At 39.4% G+C, this 22,624-nt stretch overlaps 1 protein-coding gene across 2 annotated transcripts in view; it reads right to left on the bottom strand.

The window, feature by feature from the left end:
* TGFBR3 (transforming growth factor beta receptor 3) overlaps nucleotides 1-22,624 on the bottom strand; it is a 164,592-nt gene that overhangs the window by 96,913 nt on the left and 45,055 nt on the right. For both annotated transcript variants that reach the window (XM_013961375.2, XM_067300941.1), the window contains exon 7: nucleotides 19,302-19,477. In XM_013961375.2, coding sequence (XP_013816829.2) covers nucleotides 19,302-19,362 — 61 coding nt within the window. In that variant the 5' untranslated portion in view covers nucleotides 19,363-19,477. The remainder of the gene's footprint in view (nucleotides 1-19,301; nucleotides 19,478-22,624) is intronic.

The following is a 22,624-nucleotide window of genomic DNA, read 5'->3' as shown; positions in this document are numbered from 1 at the left end:
AGTAATGCAACAACAACAAAAAATAAAAAAGAAAGATTCTGATCAGCAAACTCCCATCTTTTCCTTCGAAAACAGAAGCATGTTCATTCCAATTTAGGGTTCCCATACTCCCAGTGGGAAATCCTGGGCAGCTACACAACAGTGTAGCACCTGCATCCAATTTGTCCCCACACAGCAGCCATCTGTCCAGGGCTTCCAAACACCTGACAGCCCTTCCAGAACAGTATCAGTAGTCCTGATCAAACCGCTGGATCTCAGAAAGCCCTGGCAAAATGACCAAATTCCTGCTATTCTGTCCAGAAGAAATTTCCAGGCAGAAGAGGCATGGTGAAAAAATGGAAGAACAGACTAACTTCCAGGGGTATTGGGGAGCCTGGTGCAAGAGGGCAACATCTAACTGAGAGGTCAGTCGCACTTACAGAAATTGTGAATCGTAAGCATGGATGATGGCCCAACTGGGCTAACAGAAGATGAGCAGCTCAGAGTAGGAGTGCAACATATTGTTCCTACGAATCACATGTATTTCAGCGTCTGTATGCATTCTGCTTGACTGGCTGTTTGCTGATGGGATCTACACTTTATTATCATGCTGGAAAAACTGTATGACCATCTGCTACCAGGTATTGGTACCTGTACGAAAGGCACCAGTCCCGCTAGTACACAGAGACAATCAATCACATCCACCATATACAGAATTGGGAATCAGAAAGTCTGAATTATCAAAAAACAATTCAAATCCATTTCCATTATTGTTTTTTATTGTGCAGGATGATTCAAAATACACAGCTTTTTGCCTCAAAGGAGGAGAAAGCCTTTTAAGGGGGGAGAGAAAGACCTTCAACTCAGACCAGCAGTAAAACTGTGTAATCATGAACAGCAGAGAGTCTTTAGCCATAAACAGGCTTTTTTAAATAAAAAAATCCTTCCCATCAATAACATCCAGAGGTTTGTTTGTTATAATATCTATCTAGAAAAGTATGTGCTTTACTTGGCTTTTATTTTCTCATATTCTTCTGCTGCTTCTATAAAACTGTCAATATTCAGACAAATAAATAAATCGGTTCTCATTTAAGCCAACTGCTTTTGGATTATAGCTATCAAAAGTAGAAACAATCTGTTTTTTCCTCCTCAAATTGGAAGAAACTGAACTTTGTTCTCTAATAAGGCTGACTCAACAGGATGAGCAAAAGACAAGGGCAGAGGTCAAGTGGCCTAAGAAATCCCTGTTTTGAACCTTCTCACCAAGGGGCTGACCAAAAGCAACAGAAACAATACCTGAACATTAACAAGCTCAGTGCTTTCAACACACGCTGAAAACGGGCTCAGTTTAAAACATAATGTTACATATTAAACTCAGTTAAGCTAACATTGAAATGCAAAAAACAAACAACCCTTTGCTACTTCACAGGCCATTCCACCAGAATTCATCACGGCCATCACCACGCTGAAAATTATCTTGAAGAAAGATGTCATAAATCAAAAATGCCAGGTCTATCTATAAACCTATATACTGTAAATAATTTTCAGAGTGTCAAGGATCTGCTGCACTTAAAATGCTTGGACTCAGCAAGACAGATGTAGGTTTCCTAAAGACATAACTGTCATTTAAAGGGCAACTTAACACTTATGATAAATGGTTTGCACTAACATGACTCTGTGGCTATATTTTCCTCTTTTACAACCTATTAATGTTATTACCACTAATTTATAAGGCAAAAGAAATTTAGGAGTTTAAGAAGGGAGCTTGTCCTTAGGTAAATAACTCAGTGGCTTTTAAATGAGGGCATTCAAATTGACTATTTGCCTAAAACAGAATGTTCTTTTTGAAGGCTTTACATGAAAAACACCACTTTATAGTTAATCACATCTCCATTTAAAAATAGCATACTGTTAAACACACTTGATGGAAGTGCAACTGAAGGTGGGAGTGTGTAATCACAGAACACCTGGCTGTAGTGCAGCTGTACAAGCTATGTCACCTGCCATGCCCGGTCTTCCACTCCCCTGAACATAAGAGTTCAGCCATGAAATACGATACCAGCCATGAATGGGAAACAACAGAGACTCACAAACTTAACTAAAGTTGAAATCTCAGAATTATTTAAGGAACATTGGGACTGACATGGAATAGCACTTCAGTTGCCAGGAGAAGCAGGGCACAAACAAGACCCACTCGAGACACCTGGACTTTCTGTAGCATATGCCCCCTCTTCCCAGCCCTGCACCCAAGACGCTCCTTTCCACAAAGGCTGAAAGACACACACGACTTCCCAGGCTGAAGCCAGTCAAAGGCATTTGCAAATGAGGGGGAGGCCCCTATGTCTCCTTCCTTCATCCCCCATACATCTGTGAACTGTATGATACAAGCTAGATAACTGAAATTCATTATGCTTTGATTTATTTCCCCCAATTCTTTCCTTCACAGTCTTTGCTGTCTGCTCCCTTTCTTCACAGCTTCTCATTTTTTTCTCCCCAGTCAAATCCCATCTTTATTTCCTTAAGCCTCTACAACAAAAGTTAAATGAACATAAATCTGCTGGTTTGTATCATCATCTTTTTCACTCTGCCCACATGTTCCAAAACACTTTTGTTACACTGTTTTATACATTTTTTTTCCATACTAATCTCCAGGGCAGGAATCACTTGGGCCTTAGTAAAATGATATCCATATTGTGTCTTGATCTACAAGCATCCAAGCTCAGCTCTTCCTATCTGCATAAACACAGCATGTCACTAGGTCATCACAACAGAAGTCCATGTTGCAGGAAGATAACAAGTGTGACGTGTTTTAACACACAAGCGTTATCTTGTTTGACCAGATATTACCATGTGTCCAATCACAGTGTAACCCAGGCCCATGAACCTCCTATGGAGCCAATTATAGGATAAAAAAATGACATGCACCAAAAAATGTTTTTATAAAAATAGAAGCACCATTCTTGGGAGGTTGAAAGAGTCTTACCACCAAAAAACTACCTACTACTTTTCTAGGTGATGTCCCTACATTTTAAATGCATGTTGCTTTAACTGAATGCTACCTTTGTGTGTGGTTTGCTTTTCAATACAAAGTGATTTTCTTGGTAGCATCCTTTAGCCATGCAATAGCCTGCAACTCGAGAGACTGCTGTTCTTTAAGGGCAATGTCTTCATCCCAAGATTGAGTTCCAGGACCCTTCTTATGCCTAGCACATCAGCATTCAGAGAGAAACCCAAGAGTAGTCTTATAAAATTAAAAAAAAAAAAAAAAAAAAAAAAAACTTTTCTTATGTCAGAAATTATTTGCAAGTTAAATTGCATTTTACACTTACCTTTTATATGAAAAACTAATTTGGAGACTATGTGAGAACTTCAACACTTTTCCCTCTGTGAGATTTTTTTTTTTTTCTTAAACAAGCTTTGTTTTCAGGTAGTCTGCTCTGTTAAAATGAAGAAAGTCTGAAGGGCATTATCCACACAAATAGCTGAAGGTCCCTACCCAACTGCACTCATTATATGGCCTAATTCTGTAATATGTTTTCTTCTGAGACATAATAATCAGCTTTGCATTTCTTTGTTTTTAAACAAAAGCTTAGAGATACCGGCATCTTTTAAGGAAACTGTGAATCATTTTGGAAGGCTGCATGTAGCAAGAGTCAAAGTTACAACCCTTCCTAGGTCTTGCAATTGCATGGCCTCAGCTTCACAAAGGAATCTGCTCTCTTGGACCCCTGCTTATAGGAAAGTATCTCCAAAAGAATAAGACAACCAATAAACTTGAGTTTTCTGGTGAGGAACACATTTAAAAAAATGAACATTCACAATAAATAAGCCACAAAATCCACAGAGAGACCATGTGTTTTCCTTTCTACAGAGGATCCAAAACATGGTAATATACTTGCAGTTTAATCAAGTTAGGGCCAGCAAGTATGTGTACTGTAAGACAGCCAAGTCCTTAAATCATTACCTTAAACTCAACATATATGCTGAACACTTCTTAAGCAGGCACATACTGCCTTCAACTCCCACTGAAATCTGTGGATTCTTGTGGGGATGCTGGGTTTTTTTATTATTATTATCATTATTATCTCACAGGGTCAAGCCCTTAGTCCTTAATCAGGCAAGAATCCAGATGAGGTCCATGGGAGATTTGCCAGAGAACGAACTAAACGAAGAGTGAGAAAGGATGAGTCTAAACAACTTGGGAGCAGATCTTTATACAGAACAGAGCGTGCATATTGTACGCCTGATTCATAGGGAATAATTTGGCTCATGCAGATGGCAACCACATGTAAAAAGATTTGACCGTATATATACTATGCTTGCGCCTCTTCTTGACTGAAAAGAGAAAGGGACTAGCATAATTTTGAAGATTGCACAAAATGCAAATTTTAAACAGAGTGAGTCAATTTTTCCAGTGTTGAGATTTTCAAAACTATTAAAGTAACCATAAAAATACATTAAATTCTGAAATAAAGCACTTTCTAATTAGCACCCTCCAGTCTCTTCTCTACCCTTCCAACCCTCCTCCAGAAATTAAACAAACCCCACACCAAAATAAAACTGTTCTTAGTGAACAAGGAAAATTGTTCAGCTCAGAAATCTTTCAACTTGAGACTCGTGAAAAAGGCTACCTTTAAAATCAGCCAGATCCCTTCTAAAAATCACTAACTAATGTCTTTCTTCCCATTTCCCTTGATGCAAGCCTTGTATAAGGATTTTCTTACCAATGCTGCCTCTCACTTGTATTTCTCTCTAGGAAACACAACTTATGCCCTACTCTTTGCATTCATTACTACCTTCCAACATGAAAAAAAAACCCCCTCCCTCCCTTGTTTTCCTTCTGCTCATTTCTTCCTTTAATAAATGTGTTCTTTGTTTCATAGTGTAACAGATTTTTCCCAAATAGTTGATAGGGATGTTTAAAGACATGCAGAGATGTGGTTCTACGAGAGTTAACTGAGTCCATATTTTGTTAATGTACTGACCAGCTGCTTGTTAGCTCTAACAGGAAAAAAAATATATATATATACACATTGGCAGTTAACTGTTAAACTCATTTTCTGAACTATTAATAAGTTGAAAACAATTCAAGCCCACGAATGCAGCATATACTCCCAGGCCTGCGTTGAATTTGAAAGGAGAACTGAGATGGCCTCCATAAGAAGTCACAACGGCTCTTCTCCTCAAATCATCTCTTGATGACTTTTGCTTTGTTTCTTGTTAAGGAAGTTGGGGAAAGGAGTTTTAATTCAGGAAATAAGTCATTTGTGCCTAACACTAACACAGCCTTTGTAAGGCATGTATCCTAGTACTACTGCTGCCTGGAAAAAAGCATCATGGAACCTAAGAGCTGATTCAAGTTTCACAAAAATGAATGTTCACAGCACATCTAAAACATTCCCTTCTAAAGACCCCACAGGTGCTTAAACCCATCCCTCTTTAGTAGGGGTTCAACACATGTTTAAGAGCTTGCCTGAAGCTGGCCCAGAGCTCCCACGACACTACCAACTGAAGGGCATCACAAAGGGAAGCCAATTAGCCAAAGATGTAGTGCAGTTCAGCTGCCCTTTCCAGTACACAAATTCCAGACACTTTTCTGAACAATCAAACAAACAACCAGAGTTCAGCAAAACAAAATACAGGCAAATCCTGTAAACACAAAATATTCACTAAACGTGAAAGTCTAAAGATGCTCATGCTGCAAGCTCACAGAAATTTTCTTGCCTATAACTTAACTGGAACTAGATACCTCAGAGAGTAGCATGTCTTTTTTCTTCCAACAAAAGGCACAGCAACAGCATTACACATGGTGTGAATAGTGAGAAGTCTTACAGTGAGACTTTTGAAGTGACTTGGCAACACTTACTGCACTATAACTTTGTTTTCAAGCACAGTAAGTATAGTGTTATTTAGAAAACAGTCACAGTATCCTGGAACTTATAGATATACAATAACCTTGCAGTGCAGTCTGTGGGGCCTCCTGCATGCTTTGTATGCTGTGAAACTGTCCCCAGAAAGGGCACTAATCAAAATGAGTAATGTATCTTCCCGCTAAACACTAGCGATGCACATAAAAGCTATTACTGAGTTAGCGTTTGGTGGTGCAGTTTGTACCACAGAACCTGTTTTGCTGGAATTTATAGCAGTCTGAAGGTGGCCACTGCTCTACATCTTGCATACCTCGACCTACTTTTTAGAAGAAAAAAAAACCCCCAAACTTTTAAATGACCCTTTTCAATGTATCCATAAGTAAGGAGAAACATCATTTTTTGATTTTGGGGAAGGAGAGAGAGTCGGGGAATGTCTTTTCCAGCTTAGAAAAAATTGGCTATTGAATAAATGGCATTTGAATACAAACAAAAACAAGCAAAGAACCTGATTCAAGGCCTAGTGAAGTCACTGTGATTTTTTTCGTACTGTTTGGTAGTGTTTAGATCAAGCTCTAACATTTTAGGCTTTCACTTGCTAACACAGGAGCATAGTGCACCAAGTTTGAAGGGTTCCCACTCAGAGCCCTGACAAGGGCTGTTGCCTCCAATTTATTTAACAGTCTTAACAGGAAAAACATGCAAACTCCCACGTTGCTGCATTGCAGAATGATGCATTTCCTTCCATAATGTATTGTGTATCATTATTGCAAACTATTGCTAAGTTGGCAAACCCTTGCTATAGGTGCAGTTGCATGAGTGTAAAGTGTAGTTAGGCCAGTAAATCAAATCTTTTGTTGCCACATGCTCCACTTCCAACAGGACGCTTAGTGACTGATATCTAACTGTCACCAGCTTAATGAATAATGGTTACTCAAAATCTTTAATAAGACTTCTATACTATACTTCTTTAAGAGGAGATCCAGTTTTGATCTCACACAAATGTGAGCTGCTACAAAATACAAGGAGGCCATTCGTCCTGCCAGCCTCTAACAAGGGCCTCTGTGCTTACTCCAGCAATCCTGCAGGTCCAGGGAAACCCAATTGTTCTTCCAAAACTCCAAAAATTCTCACATTACCACATGGGAGCCAGGATGAAACGTGTTCTTCATACCAGAGGACCAACAGTAAAACTTCCATTCACTTCAATCACATTAAGAAACATTATTTTACTAACATCTCGTGAGATTCATGATAAATCACTGGTCATACAATGCAGGGGCAGTCTTAACATTACACTGCAAGGGAAATTGCTTGGTCAAGTGTAAGTCTGAACATCTCCCTGCTTTAAAAAGCAGTGCTACTCCCGTCTGACCAACTGAAAAATGGTACCAACACTTTCTAATGGGATACCAATGACTGAAGAAACTGTCATCGCAGTACGTGACTTCAAGGGATCAACATAGACCCGATTCATAACAAGAGAGAAGCATGACAGACCAGTTCACCAGTCCCACTAATCTAAGCCCTACCAGTGTCACTAGCTTGGCTGAAAATCAAAGTTCTTGTTCAGCGCAAACTCCTTATTCTCTGGATAACAAGGCTACAGTAACAAATCAAACTTATTCAGAAGTAAAGCATGGAAGCGTACCCTCATTCACCAGTTCTTTAACTGCCCTTAATATAATCATTAGCAGTTTAGTCAACCACCTAGGATAGTTAACTGCAGTTTTCATTCACTATAAAAGCAAAGAGACACCATATATAACCCACAATACTTTGTCAAGCCATTGTATTAAAAAGAAAAGTGTTTAGATTATAAATTTGCAATGTAACTACACCGTAATATTTAAACATTCTTTGAGATTATCTGGGAGATTAGAAGGATGGTTGTTTAAAAAGTCTGTGCCAGCTGATATATTAGGAGCATTACAACGGCAATCAAATATTTGTTAGTGATGGGATCACCCAAACTAAGAAAACATACCAATACACATCTTTGATACAGACAGTTACAGTAAGGTATTAGACACAGGAGGAGGAATATACCTCAAAGGAAAGAGGGGAGTAGAGAGCATTGCGCACACTGTAGTGTCCCACTGTATCTAAGAAAGCAAGTAATAATGTGAGTCACCTCACTGAAACTATTGCCCTTGCACAGAAGGTTCTCACTTCGTCTCTAGCTATAACTGTACCAGTCAAGGCCTATTTAACAAAAGACAGTGTGGAAGACCGAATGAAAAGTGGATAGGGAAAAAAAGCAAACAAACGTATATATCACAAATGGAACAGGAATACCAGAGGACTTCAAATCAGGCCAAGTGTACTGTTACCACTTTAGGACATAAACTCTAGGCTTATTTCCATTAGGAAAAAGGAGCTCTACTACACAGCTCTAAAGTTTCTGCTGCAAAATTGTCCTAGAGACACAATGTCATAGGATCATATAGGAGTCAGACACCTACTGGCTAGGTTAGAATGGCATTAAAGGGCAGAAGATGCAGCTACTGTGCAGGATATCTAGACCTAATCATGGACCCTTTCTAGTTGCAGTGGCTTGCAGCCCACGAAGAAGCAAACTGAATCCCCAGGGAGGCTTTCCAGCAAGGGACACCATTCAGGAGCATTGGGATATCAACATACGGGCTGGCATCAAAGAACTAGATAAAAATCATATCCCTTTTGCTGGGATGGAGTACTGCTGTGATCAGAAGTCTAGCAAAAGTTGCTGGTACAAAGAAAGAAAATAGGTATCAGAATTAACTGAATTAATTCAGTCAGCTAGGACAGAGTGTTTATCTATTGCTCTAATTAAGTTAATCTTGTCCACTAGTCCAAAAAGCATTGATTCATTGCTCAGAAATCCTCCCTAGTACCCCTAATCCTGATTTTTCTCTACTTTTTGGGGGGGAATCATGTCAAATTATAGACAGATACTTGAACATTTGACCTATAAACCATCTTAAGTGCATTATTATTTCTTTGGAGAGAGGGAAACTACACTCTTGGACTCTTTTAGGCAGAAAGAAATATTTCTTTGTTAGAAAACTCTTGAAACGTCCTAGACAATTTTTTTTTTCCACTGAAGACTTTCATGTAGTGCTTGTGTGATGTTGAAACAACCAAGAAATAGCTGGTTAGGCTTTCGCTGCATACAGGAAGATTTTAAAAATGCCATTAAAACAGCTCAACGCTCAAAACTTGCATTAGAATTTTCTCCTGAATCATGTCAATAAAGTTGAAGTTTGGTCTGGTATTCATCAGTATGGACTTACTCACAGGCTTCTTGCTGCAGATACACATCTGAAACCCTGTAAATGTAGCACAGACCTGGAATTAAGTAACTTAAGTTTTTAAGATGATTGCATTCAAAATCAGCTATCACAGAGTCTTACACATGCTTTATTGTAGGGCTGAAACTGCTTTAAAAGTCCTAGCTTTGCTAATTTTAACGGAAAAGGAAAAAAAAAGATTTCAAGAGAATGAAGTGTTTTCAAGAACGCTTATTTTTCTGCTACTGACATGAAATGTTCATTACTCTGAGCATTTCAGTAATGTTTTTTGGCTTTGGTGGTTTTTTTGTTTTTTATTTTTTTGCTGTCATAGAGACTACTAAAGCGAATTAGTTGTCCTTCTAACAAAATAGACTTAGGAAGTATTTACTTAGTTGTTACAGTTTAGACAATTATGGTCTTTTCTTTAAAAAAAAGAAAATATCTCAAAGAAAGTCCTTCCTATGATGCATATTTTAGCACTCTTACTTCCATCTGTGAAGATGCATGCTATCAGAGAGATCAAACATTAGTGCTGGGAGAATGAAAGGGAATACAAGGAACAATATGGCCAGAAGCACTATTTCAGCAAGGAAAAAAAAAAAAAAAAAAAAAAAGCCTACTACTGGCCTAGTTCCAAAAGGCAATTGAGACAAGTAATACCCAAGGTAATCTCCGAACAGTTTTCTTGCCAATTTTCTCAAACACCCATTACTTTTTCAGCTTGAAGGTGAAAATATCCCATAGAACAATTAAATTCATTAGTGCTACAAAAGGAAACTTTGTCAGCTCAATCTAACATTTCAAAGATGAAAATGAGGAAAACTGGTATCCTTTTAGAAAGCACACAGTTAAATCATCGCTAAAGATGAAGTCTGCCCTAATCCAAGAAACCGAAGCCTCATCTTAAACTTCTACCAGGTCGCTCAAACTATGCATGAGATGTAATGTAGTCCTACCTGCTGTTGTGAGTTTTCTCCTAATGATGCAAGAAAAGAATCACATTTCACCTGAAAATCTTTTTGCCTGCAGCAAATTAACAGCGCTCTCACATATTTTTTTCCCCTGTTGGTTTTAGTATGACTGGTTCTACTTCTCATAAAAATAGTGACTTTTTAAAATAAGGGCTGGGATTTCAGAAGAGGAAGGAGGAGAAAAAAGCAGCAGCTCCATCAGTTAAGACATTCCTCAGGACATCACAACTAAATTATAACTTGCCAAAACTTCAACCAGCTTGTTCCTTATTTGAGATCACAAAAAATTTCTGTAGTTCAGTATCAATTAGTCTAAACACAAGTAAGGAAAGCAAAAAGTGTGAAAGAACTTTAAATAAAGCCTTTTCCCATTTTCACGCCTCAACTAGAGAAAAAAAATAATGAGGTTTTGAAGAATTAATAAGATAACTGCAGTTAGCACCAATATGATCCAAGCACTTTAAAGCTTTTTCCGTTAGTCCTTCAAGCAGTCCTGCATGGAAGACGACAGGACAGAATGCATCTGTTTTACATATCAAGAGACCAAGATTGAGGGATGAAATAACTCATGGCAAGTTCACAGAGAAAGTGACTAACTGCAATACAAGCCTTTCATCTTTCAGTCAAAAGCCAAGGTTTGTAGATTAGGCCTATGCATTTAATACACCTATGGCCATCAGGCCAAAGAGTCTCCACAAGAATGATTAGCCCAGGCAGCGGCCCGGCCCTTGCTGTGCGCTTCCCCAGGAGCCCACGACCCAACAACGGGCTGCAGCCGGAAAGAACTGCTCTGGCAGTCCGTAATCCACTCCGTGCCTCTCCCTTTCCCAAGGGTCCTTCAGACACAAGCATTCGCGTTTAGTCATCACGCAGGATGTACACACGCACGTCAAGCCACACGGGGCAGCTGCGTGGTGGTCATGCAAAACGTGCACGTGCAGTCGGAGGGCAGGAGAGGCCCCATCTCCGTCTTCAGACACAGCCCGAGCGGCTGGCACACCTGCCAGCCCTGCCCTGGACCACACACTGGTAAGGCCATTAACCAGGTACCCAAACAAGCCAAAGATAGCTGGTAGATCTCTCCTGGCTGGTCACATTCCCATATTCCCACAACTCCACTGCAGAAGTCAGGTGTGACACAAACAATGTCCGTACCATGACCTTCCGTGTTACCCACGTGCCCCACGACAAATTGCAGATAACACAGGACAACGCACTTCTCCGAGCTCTCCACCTGCGGCCTGCATATTAACGCTCTGTTGTGCGAGACCAGACCCCACGCGGAGGGTGTAGCAAGGCAGCGATGCAAGGAAGCATTCAGAAATGGAAAAGTTTTCAGCAGAGGGGGAACAGGCGGCCAGGGACCCTACCCGACCCTGCCGAGCAGGGTCTCACAGTCCCCTTACACGTTATTAGTCCCAACCGCCTGCTGCCCAGAAGGGAGAAATTCAGTCCGTAGTTTTCTGCTCTGTGTTGCGTTAGCAGCAGCTTCTTTGGAGACAGTAAAGCTATTTCAGAACTGTGTCAATGTAACTGAAAGCAAAGCAGAGCTCCTGGAAATAACTGGGGAAACTTTGGGGGGAGTCTCTCATCAGAAGCCAAATCTGTTCTCCCCTCCAGTGAGGCAGCAGCAGGCATGACATGCTACCCTACACATGGCTTCAGAGCCACACCAAAATACATCAACTCTCAGGTTATTTGAAAGCATGGAAAAATTCCTCCTCTGTCCAATGAGTGTATGTACAAATACCCTACTGTCGGCAAGAAGGCAGAAAAGCACAAGGAAATAAAAAAAATGGGGCAGTATTACCCTGCTGCCCCATTATAAAGTTTTCGCTGATGAGGTAAAACAGCAAACCTTAAAATGTTTCTCCTCCCCAACCCTGAATTTATTCATGTGTTACTTCTCCCATTCTCTGCTTCCTAACAATCAATGAAGAGGTAAATACGTTCTCAGTTTACTTCTTTCCATCCCTGCCAGTTACAACCCCATTTTTATTAACTGCCTATTAGCAAGTCCCCCAGTGTAAAAATTGCCAGATAAGAGAACAATAGCTCTATGTTCTATAAAGAACACTTAAAAATATAAAGTACACATGAAGCAGCAACTTCATGCAGTTATTAAAAACCTTTGCTTTTGTCATCTGGGAATCAAAATTTACCCTTGGTGAAACTCCATTAACATAAGTTTACACCAAAGATGAATCCAACCTAATGCCTACAGCTAATAAAACACGGCACAGTCTTTGTGCTAAACATATTTTTTTCCTCCAAACTCATCTCCCCTGTGACTTATAGCCTAAGGGATCTCAATGCCTTTTATTCTGTCATTAGCTATAGAAGATGAAAATATTTTTCTTCTTTGAAAAGTAATATATCTGGTCCCTATATTCTTTATATACTATATGTAGCCAAAACCACCAGTAGTGAAACAACAGTGTTCATGCATGCAAATCTATTTCAGCAGAAAAGCTTATCAAAGAAAAAAGGCTTGCAAAAACTCGATTCACATGCAAATGTAAATGGCAACTGTTTTTCCTAATAGCAAATACTCCATTTCTTTTTGAGACACTTAGGATCACATTAGGGACTGTTGGGTTTTGCGGTACTACGGCACTTAGAGTCTGATTCTTCCTGTCCTGTGGCAACAGATAAACTGTGCTGCTTGATGTTTGCACATGCCCTGCATAGTACTGAGCTCTGTAGGATGCTAGCAGCACGTCACAAATTGCCTCAAAAACAGCATATACACACAGTTACAAAAAGACAACTTTCAGAAAATTCATGGAGACAAACCTACTGAAAGGATCAAACAGTTCAAATGGCAGAATTCATATTATTATGGGGCAAAAGTAGTAACAAGATATCCATGAGCTGAATAACCTAAAGCCAGCTGAGGATATTTTAATGGGAGATTAATTTTAACACAGATAAAGAAAGATTTTTTTTAAAGGGCAAATACATACTAGTTCGAAGACAATTTTTCTTAGGTATGTCCCAGAGCAACTACCACCACACTCTGCAGATCTGTGGGTTCAGAAAACTTCTGTGCCTCTTCTTGACATTAGAAGAGACAAAACATGCTGATTTTTAATTAACCAGGTATGTCCTTTTCACTTTTTTCTTAATTATAAAGAGATTTTTAAGCTAAATGAGAAAATGAAAAGAGGCTAAAGAAAAGGTTAATAAGGGCCTACGGTAGATAAAGCATTTTAAAAGATCTAAAAACAAAATTCCAATTCCCTACAGAAAACAAAAGAATTATTTTTAGCATGATATTTATAAAATAATTGTCATACTCAGAATTTGTTAAAGATTTGTTTCTCTTAAATTTTTTAATAAATTTTCTTAGAAATATAAGGTTAAATGTTATTCACCGTCCTGTGCTATAAAATTTTCTACAAAATCTTTTTCATCATTTGAATATTTTCTTCCAGAGATACTCAGTAATGCTGCTGTTTGCCTGCATCTGTACCATACAAGGACAGCATTATGGGCCTGATGTTTCTTAGAATTCCTTTGGCATCATCCAGTCAGTTTTAATCAAAGAACACCAGACTTTCATGTTTAATCATAAACGCTCTGCTTCAGCAAAGCGCTTAGATGTATGCTTAGCTCTTTTGCTGAATCAGGACCTACAACCCCACATCCTACTGCTCCACATAGACACAGGACTCTGCTGAAACTCAACTGTTTATAGCTTCAGAGTCTTGCTGATAAAGGAAAAATGCAGTCTGCTGAGTTCAAGCAATTCTAACTTTGTGATACAACTATCTCTTCTAAACTATATAACTTTCTCTCTACCCCTAACTTTCAAATAAAGTTTTTCAGAATTTTTTTTTGTGTTTCTGTAAGATTAAAATACTATTTATGTATAAACCACACAGAAATGACACAGGACCTAACTCAGCTGAGTTAGCTGTGAGACAAAGTGGTTTTTTTGTTTGTTTGTTTAACAATGGTCTTCTAATGTAGACAGAACTAGATCACCAAACAGCAGTGCCTATTATGCTGAAATTGGTGCAAACATTGATTCTGAGGACATATAGATTTAGTCTAACTTCCCAGTTGCGATTGCTTTTGTATTTAAATAGCTCATTTTAAAACATCATTTACTGCTTGAAAGGCGTTACTTCTTTTTTTGTAAGAGATTAACTCTAAGCTTTTCTACATCTTTTGGCTTCACAAGGTTTTCTCACCAAGCTCACTAACATGAAGTTAGTAATTCATCACTTTCTTCCCTATCAGAGGAACATCTGACATTAAGATACCTCAAATCACCATCAGGATATTAACTGAATTTTAAAAAATGAAAACAATTTCCACCATGAAAAGCTAGTCAGATGTTTGTAATCACTATTTCTCAGAAACTGAGAGAACAACAAGCTCCCGAGTTCAAAGAGCGTGGCTGTTCCCTCAGAGTCCCTACACGAGGGACCCCAACTTCCCCAGCCTTTCTGACCTAAAACGTGGCAGTCGCAAAAGACTGCGGTGGGGACAAAGAGGCAGACTGGTTGCAAGAATGAACGGAACAAAGAGGGACCTGGAAAGTAAAAATCTTTATACCTCCAAAATTTGAAACTAGTCTGTGCTTTACTTCAACTCTAATAATTCAAGAGCCAGCCTCTGTCCCTTGTTTCCTCATCTTCTAACCACAATTTAAACAAACAAAAACCTCCACACCTCTAGCAATAAATATTTTGAGGAAAAATAAAACCTACAGTTTAATTACATCTGGGGAATACCCAACAAACACTGCTTAAAACGGAAGGAAATCTGTGTGACTGACTCCCAGCATGTTCTTTTTTATCCTTAGATCATGTCCTTCACCTCGCAGTGGAAGGACTTTCTATTATACTTTGGAGGATCCTATATTGCTTTTGGAAACAAAGTGTTCAAGGCCAAGGGAAGTTCCTCTTTAAAAAAAATGATGTCATGTTACGGCCTGTTTCTTCCTATTGTTACACTCATTAACATGGCACCCATCACCACCATATCTGGAGGGCACAGATCCAACAGATACATCAGTATACAAGCAAACAGCCTTATTGAGAACAAAGGCCTCATGCTCTGAACAGCGCAAGATTACTTAAGAGCAATTAAGCTTGTTTGGTGGGTTTTTTTTTAAAGCCAGGGTAACAAAACAATACAGGAAATAATGAGCTGTTAAAAAAAAAAAAAAAAAGACAGACAAAGACAAACCTAATGTGACCACATGAACAGTTTTCTGTAATGGGGAACTTACTGGTTTAATTCTTCAACATACCTACTTAAAATCCAATTCTCATAGTCTCTCCGTCATGCTGACCAACTGTGAAACTCTGTCACAGGGTGAGAGGTGTCTACGAGGTAACAACAAGCAACACCAGATACCGGGGGACTGAGGGACAGGCACAGCAAGCTGCGCACACAGATTTTGGTCGGTATCAGATGCCATGGCAGGACCTGCCCCAGAAGCCCGGTATGAAAATCCTGGCCACTAAAGAGGCTGTATCACCCTGCTGTTCTGTGAGAAAGTAAATTCCTTCTTTCCTGCTGAACAATAAAGCAGGAAAGAAAAAGAAAAAAAGAGGAGCCCAAGATAAAAAAAAGTTTCCTGTTCCTTCACAGAAATAACCTGTCCTGAAGGTTTGGCCCTCAGGGTTTAGAGCAGGTATTCATGTCGGTTCTCCTCTAAGACACTTTATCAAGACATCCATCATGCCCCCAACTGCACAAATTTGCCAACAACTAGAAGAAATAAGTTTCAGCCTTTGATTTAAGCTACATTAGGACAGAATATTTTTGCTCCCAAGACTACAAAGCCAGACTTGCTTATCAGGTTACCCAAGGCCGTAGTGTGTACAGTTCTAAGTGTTTATATGGAGCTCCTATTGTGGGCTGCCAGATCTTAGCTTAAGCCCACTTCAAAAAATATAATTCTTTCAGACAGGCAGGTAGGTTGCCAGCAAATCTCCTCTCCCTCCTGTCTTGGACTTTCCGGGGGGGAGAAAAATATCACAGTAATGCAGGTTTTCCTTGCAGTCTTTTTCTATACAATTGAAACAGCATAAATATGAACTTACAAAAAAATCTGCGTACAAGCTAGAAGTAAATCAGATTAGATAAGCATCTAGAAACATCCGAGCAGTAAGAGGAGGTAGAGAAACAGACCAATATTCTTTGAATATTTATACAGACCAGTTTCAATGCAGAGTTAGTAACGTGTACATCCTCAACCTATTAGCCAGGAAATGAAAAACATGCAGTCTTAAAGCTCAGGTTTGAATATGCATCTTTGTGGATCATGACATCTAACTCCATTTTTAGAGAGATATTAACGCATTAGTACCTTAAAAAGCAAGAACAGAAAGGGAAAAAAAAATCCACAGAGATTTGTCTAGAAGCGCCCCATGCCACATAAATCTGAAAAGACAACAGTGCTGAAGATACCGGAAAGTCAGCAACAAACCCTGGAGTAATAGCAGCAGTGTCAGTGCAGGGCTGACTAAACAAAAGAAAGGTGGGCTCTCCTGCAGCAGCCTTGCTATTTCAGAAACATAAAGTGCTGGCTGGAAAAAGGCTCAATATATAAAAATCATCACCCCAGGGAGGTGGCATGCTGCCCCCTGCCTCCCCCAGGCTTCACCACAGGCACGTACAGATTTTATTTATAATTCTTAGTTTTATTTGTACTGTGGGAAGTACTTGAATATTAATGGTTCAAGCCTGAAAAAGTGAGAGTACTGTGCATTGGAGATGAAAAGCCAGCCTGCGGCACCCTGGCCATCACACTGCCAGCAGCTCACAGCCATCTACCACATAGCTTTTTCAGCACGTACAATGGGAGCGTGCTGCTCACTCCCAGCCATATGTCACCTATAACCGCAAACCCTTGCATTTACTTCTGTGACTGTAAAGCGTAATTATTGTTTGGGTTAACATGCAACTGTTAACAGAAAACCTTTGCAAAAACTCTATTTAAATAACCTTCTTAGAGCTCTCCTTCCTAGATGTAACTTTGTTTGCCCAAGATCTCTCTCTCCCTCCCCTTTACCACAGTCCATCAGCTCCTATTGCTCATATCTTACTGTAATCACAATACTCTGTAAAGGACATAAAAGCTAATTGTTCTCATTAAGAATTTAGGGCAAAAAGAAAAAGCAGGACAGACATAGCTAGAAACCGTGAAGCACTTCATCTCCCCGTTACCCTTTCCATGCCCTTTTGCTCTCTTCTTCTGGTGCAGATTGGTGGGATGGAGCAGTCTAAAAGAGGAATAGCTTTGAAGGTAGTCCTGCTCTGAGCAAGGGGTGGATTAGATGACCTCCAGAGGTCCCTTCCAGCCTAAGTCATTCTATGACTGTTTATGAATAAGCATCTGAGCAAATCTGAGGCCACAAAGATGTTTAAGAGTTTGCTTCAAGAATAACTGCCAACAGAGAAAAAACACAGAACTGGAAAGTGAGAAGGAAGAAAAAAAATCCATATAAATTTCAAGAGAGACAGACATGCTAAGGTTACTGAATACTGAATAACTTTCTAGCAGTGGTGCTACATTTGATAACACTTTTTAAAAATAGCATTTTTAATTAAAGCTGGCATTAGGAGGCAAGTTGATTTGCGTGCTCAACAACAATCTCCTCAACAACAAAACGTACTGTGACTGCGATCAATTAAAAAACAATTCTGATTCATCACACTGGCACTTTTTCTAAAGTAGATTTTTATGAATTTAGAATGATTAAGACTTGCTCTAAGTAATCCTTCTTCTCAGCCAACACCAGCGCTCATATCCTCAGCTCAAGCCCTAGACACACTCAGACACACCCTGGATGCTGAAAGTTCATCTGTAATGAAGTTATTGCAAAATCTTAGCATCAAATACTATTTAATAATCAAAGTTACTAATGTTGGAGGGATGCCTTCAGGAGGTCAGCCCCAGAGAATGTCCTGCAAGGTCTGAGGGCTTGAAACAAAATAGTTTTCCATGTTGATGATGAAAGGAAGCCAGATTTAACATATTTAATTGCTCAGCCACATCTCTTCCAAAGGTGGTCATCTTTTCCACAATGAGGACATCTCAGATTTAAGCAAGACATCTGTCCACTTTTCCCACTACCTCATTTTGCCTGACTGTGTATCCACTTGGCCTCTTCTCCAATGACCCATGATGTATGCAAGCTGGACACAGAAGCAGCTGCCCATTGGAACCAAAGGAAGAACTTTGACAAAGCAAGCATACAAAAAAATTCATTGAATTTGTGTATATCTCTTGAAGAAACTACAATATAAGCTAGGTACGCGCAGTCTACAGATCTTTCTTATTTCTCTGTTAGGAGAACATGTTGCTACAACACACTGTTGTAAAGACATACATACAGGAAAAATGTGGGACATGTACCACCCTTATAAATGAGAATGCATCTTCCTAACCTATGAGCATTAACACAATTGTTATTAAAAGATCTTTACCATCACCATTGACAGCTAACTTTAAAACAGATTAGACAATGATTAGGAACGACATCGGAAAGGTTTATCCCACTAAGGGAAAAAGGATGGTCTCAGTGACCCATTAAGATCCCTTCTGCACTTACTTTCCTGGGGGTTTTGGGGTTGTTTTTTTTTTTTTTTTTAGAAAATAAATCATCAGAAATTTAATTCCAGATTAGAGACCTTCAAGGCAGCATTAAGCAGAGAGACACTACATCTGTGCAGCCCAGCTCTGTAGAGAGACCCTAGCTCAGGTTATGAAGCAACAAAAGCTTCACCAGCATAACCCTGCACCCACGGAAGTAAGTCTGGCCTCTCAACATGGCTAATAGTTTGGCCCCATCCTCACGCTGACACAGCTACCCTGCGTCCATTTCCAAAGGTTTCTGTGGTACCCCCACTCTTTAACATGTGAACCATGCAATTCTTTTGTTTCTTTGTATGTGTGTGAGCACATGTGTGCAAGATAAATCACAAAAAAGATTACTGTTAATACTGCTATTCTTTGAAGATTTTAAAGGGGACAATAGGTGCAAGAAAACTCTTACAGAAACAGCGTCATTTTTCACAACGTCATACCGGAAATCACAATCACAATTTTGTATTTACATCTTGGTTTTATATAAACCTCAGTTGACCTACATTTTTCCAACACAAATAACCATTTTTGATCAATAATTCTGAATACATACAATAATTTACACTGTATGCACGATTTACATAATGCCACCTACCTGCAGCTGCTAAACGCAAAATCATCAAAGCAAACACTGGAGTCACACAACTTGAAGACATTTTTGCAAACACTGTCTTCTGAAATCAACTCCCTTTGCAGTTCTTCATGTAGATTCACTTCCTTTGAAAATTGTGGTATATGTTTTGAAATCAAATCTTCCAGACTTTTAATTGCCTACAGAAAAAGGTGAAAATACATTTTAATATGAATACATCTTACAGAAATGTTTCTAGCTGTCTAAAATTATCTCTCTTGTATCAAGAGAAATAGAATTCTTACAGGAATATTACAGACGTGCATCTAATAATGCTAAATATTCTAGATAGCAATAGCTTAGTACTCTTTTCCTCCTGTATTTCAGCACTCCTTTGCAGCCATTGCTATTTCATATTACCCACTGTGCAAGCTGTGATCTACTTGGAAGTGAAATCCCAGAGCCCTTTCTCTTAACAAATACTGAAGTCCTGCTGAAGCCTGGAAGTAGACCCTATGGGCTCAGATAACTTTATTTTTAATTATTCAGACTTTCCCTAGGTCACTTAAGCATTTGTTTGTTTATTTTTGTGCTCTAGTTGCTTTACAGGTAACATAACAAGCCTGACACATCATTTCTCAGTATTACAAATTCTGAAAACCTCAAGCCTCCTTGACACCAGATATAAAGCTGTTGAGAATCTTTAAGAAATTTCAAGACTTGATATACCAGGTCAGTAAAGCACCTTAAATGTGCTGTACAAATAACCAACAATACAATGGATGACGACAAGTGTTTGAAAACATTAAAAATTCTAATGCCAAAATGCCTGCCAAAGATTTCTGAGGGGAAACATTCAATAAACTTTTTTTTAAGCTGCTATCAGCCATCTAGCTGTCTAGAATGAGACTATGGACTGCATAGGTGAGGAATCAGAATGCTGGTATCATAATCAAATAAAAATCTAATCTATTTTACTTCATGATCAGCCTTCAGGAGCAGATGACACATGGTGCCTCAGCAACCACTAACACTCACCACAAAGCAATGCAAGCTATTGCAAACAACGATCACAGGGCTAAGGGATGGAAAAATGCTGAGGCAGGACCACATTTTGAACAGTGACAAGATTAATATCGTTTAAAAGGTACCTGCTGACGTTTAAAATGGTCTGAAATACAGTCAGACAAGAAGAGGGCTGGGCTCTATTATACAATGCATGCTTCGCTCTGCATGATCAGATGTCTACACAAGAGAAATTTGCACCGAGACCAGCACCTGAAGACACTTGTGGACAGCACACCTGCTGCTAAGAGGGAAATGCCACAACCTCCTTTGCAGAATTTCTCCAAGCATTACTCTGTGGTGACAGCACTGTCCTCTCAGAGTGAGCTGCAGCTGCTCACCAGGTTACAAGCTGCCAGTGCCAAGTCCAGGACCTCCATGCAGACTTAAGCTGAGGCCTCAAGCAGATCTTTCACCCAACACTCAGCTCCTCTGACTGGACTTGGTGGTGTCCCAGATCCCACTTGCACAGGAGGGGAACATTTCTTCCCACGAGCTGCGCTCTGCAGGCTGCCAGGAGCACCAGCACGGCTATCCACCCCAACACCACACTTCTACTGGAGAGCTGCTTGACACTACAGAAATGCACATGGCAAGGAAGGAGCCAAATATCCATCATACCATGGGGTTTCACATAGTCCACTTTCAAGTTCAGCATCCCATGTCAGAAGCACATTTCTTTGCATTTGCCATGTGCTTTCAGCACATGGTAATTTAGGCTGCAGTTCCACAACTAATACTCTCTCCCTGCTTTCCTCCTCCTCACCTCCCCTCCAGAGGCTTAGAAACATTGCCTAGACAACAGCAGTGAATGGGGGAAGCCCCTAGAGAAATTATAGCTCTGGTAATTCTACCTACCAATCATTATTTTCTACCTGCTGGCACTCAGTCTGGGGAAAACGAGTTTATTGTTAATTCTGAGGAGGGACATTTACCTCTTTGCACTGTGTAAATGAAATCTGGGTATCTTGTTATCTGATATTCACAAAGTGATGTATGGTTAGAGATCCCAAAGTAGAGATTCCTTTCCATTAGAATTAGATTATATGAGACTATCGCTATCTGTGAAAATACTTAGTTATAACCACCTAAAAGCTTAACCTCACAAAATAAGAATCTGTGAAACTATCCAGGGACATTTAAAATATTCTTAGCTGCCAAAACCAAATTGCATTTTTATTTTTCCACACATTATGCTTTTTAAAATGGGCCTTGAACTTAAGAGCAGATACTAAGTCACTAAGAGAAGATTTTTCTTTCAATGAATATATACATGTCATTCACGTGCCAACATAAGTTCTGCATGCTTTTGCTCGTTGCCACTTAAAACATTTCTGTTACTGAGACTGCATATTCGATCATTTGAAAGACAGGTTCTCTGGCACACGTTATTTTTTCACTGTTTGCTAGGACCAACACCTTTAAAAAACGTTAAGACAGCAACGCTAGATCACACAACACACATCTGAAGTTGCAACACGCTGCAATGCATTCCTGTCATCAATGGCAAGACAAATAACACACAGACTCATAAAGGAGCAGCAATCCTCCTTAAAACCCCGAACCCTGACTTACCAAAGATTTCTTCTATAAGGTTTCACAGAAGAGGTTCCTCTTCAAGAAAAAAGACTACTCTGGTAAAGGATGAAAACACACACACACTCAATGCTGGAGACAGCTCAAAACAGGAAAACCTCAGAAAATGATGACTTCCTTGGACAATTTACAAGGTTTGTAAGAATTATTCATCCCAAACCTACTGGAAGTATTCAATGAGCTCCTAGATATCTCTTTCATCCCCCCTCTAAGGTTATATAGCTAAACCCTCAAACCCATGAGGGATCCTGAACTTTTTGGTAAATTAAGGCCAACCTTCTTCTTTTATTAAACAGAAATAATAAACTGTTGACAAGAATGTTGGACAACCCTTTAACACAGAAGTTTTGAACATGAAGATCCAAATTAAACAGGTTTAATGCCAAAAAGGCAAGCCATAAAGAATTTATGACAGATTGAACATCATTTGAGAAGTCAAACATAAGCTGGAATCCTTTGTTACTATTTCTCTAGATGAAGAGAAAACTAAATCTACTCAGTGAGAGTATTTTGTTGCTAACTCAACTTTTAAATGCTGCTATAAAGACAAATGAAGAAATACAGCAAATCATAAGATTTCTAGCCAATGCTAGCTATAAAAGATCATCGTAACTCGCTGCAAGATGTCATATGTGCAAACAGGCAATGAATAAGCATTCTGAAACTTGAATTACTGATGCATAACC

Source organism: Apteryx mantelli, chromosome 8 (genome assembly GCF_036417845.1).
Source record: "Apteryx mantelli isolate bAptMan1 chromosome 8, bAptMan1.hap1, whole genome shotgun sequence".
NCBI classification, from domain to species: domain Eukaryota; kingdom Metazoa; phylum Chordata; class Aves; order Apterygiformes; family Apterygidae; genus Apteryx; species Apteryx mantelli.
Note: the sequence above shows the minus strand (reverse complement) of the source record. Positions and strands in the feature narration are given on the sequence as shown.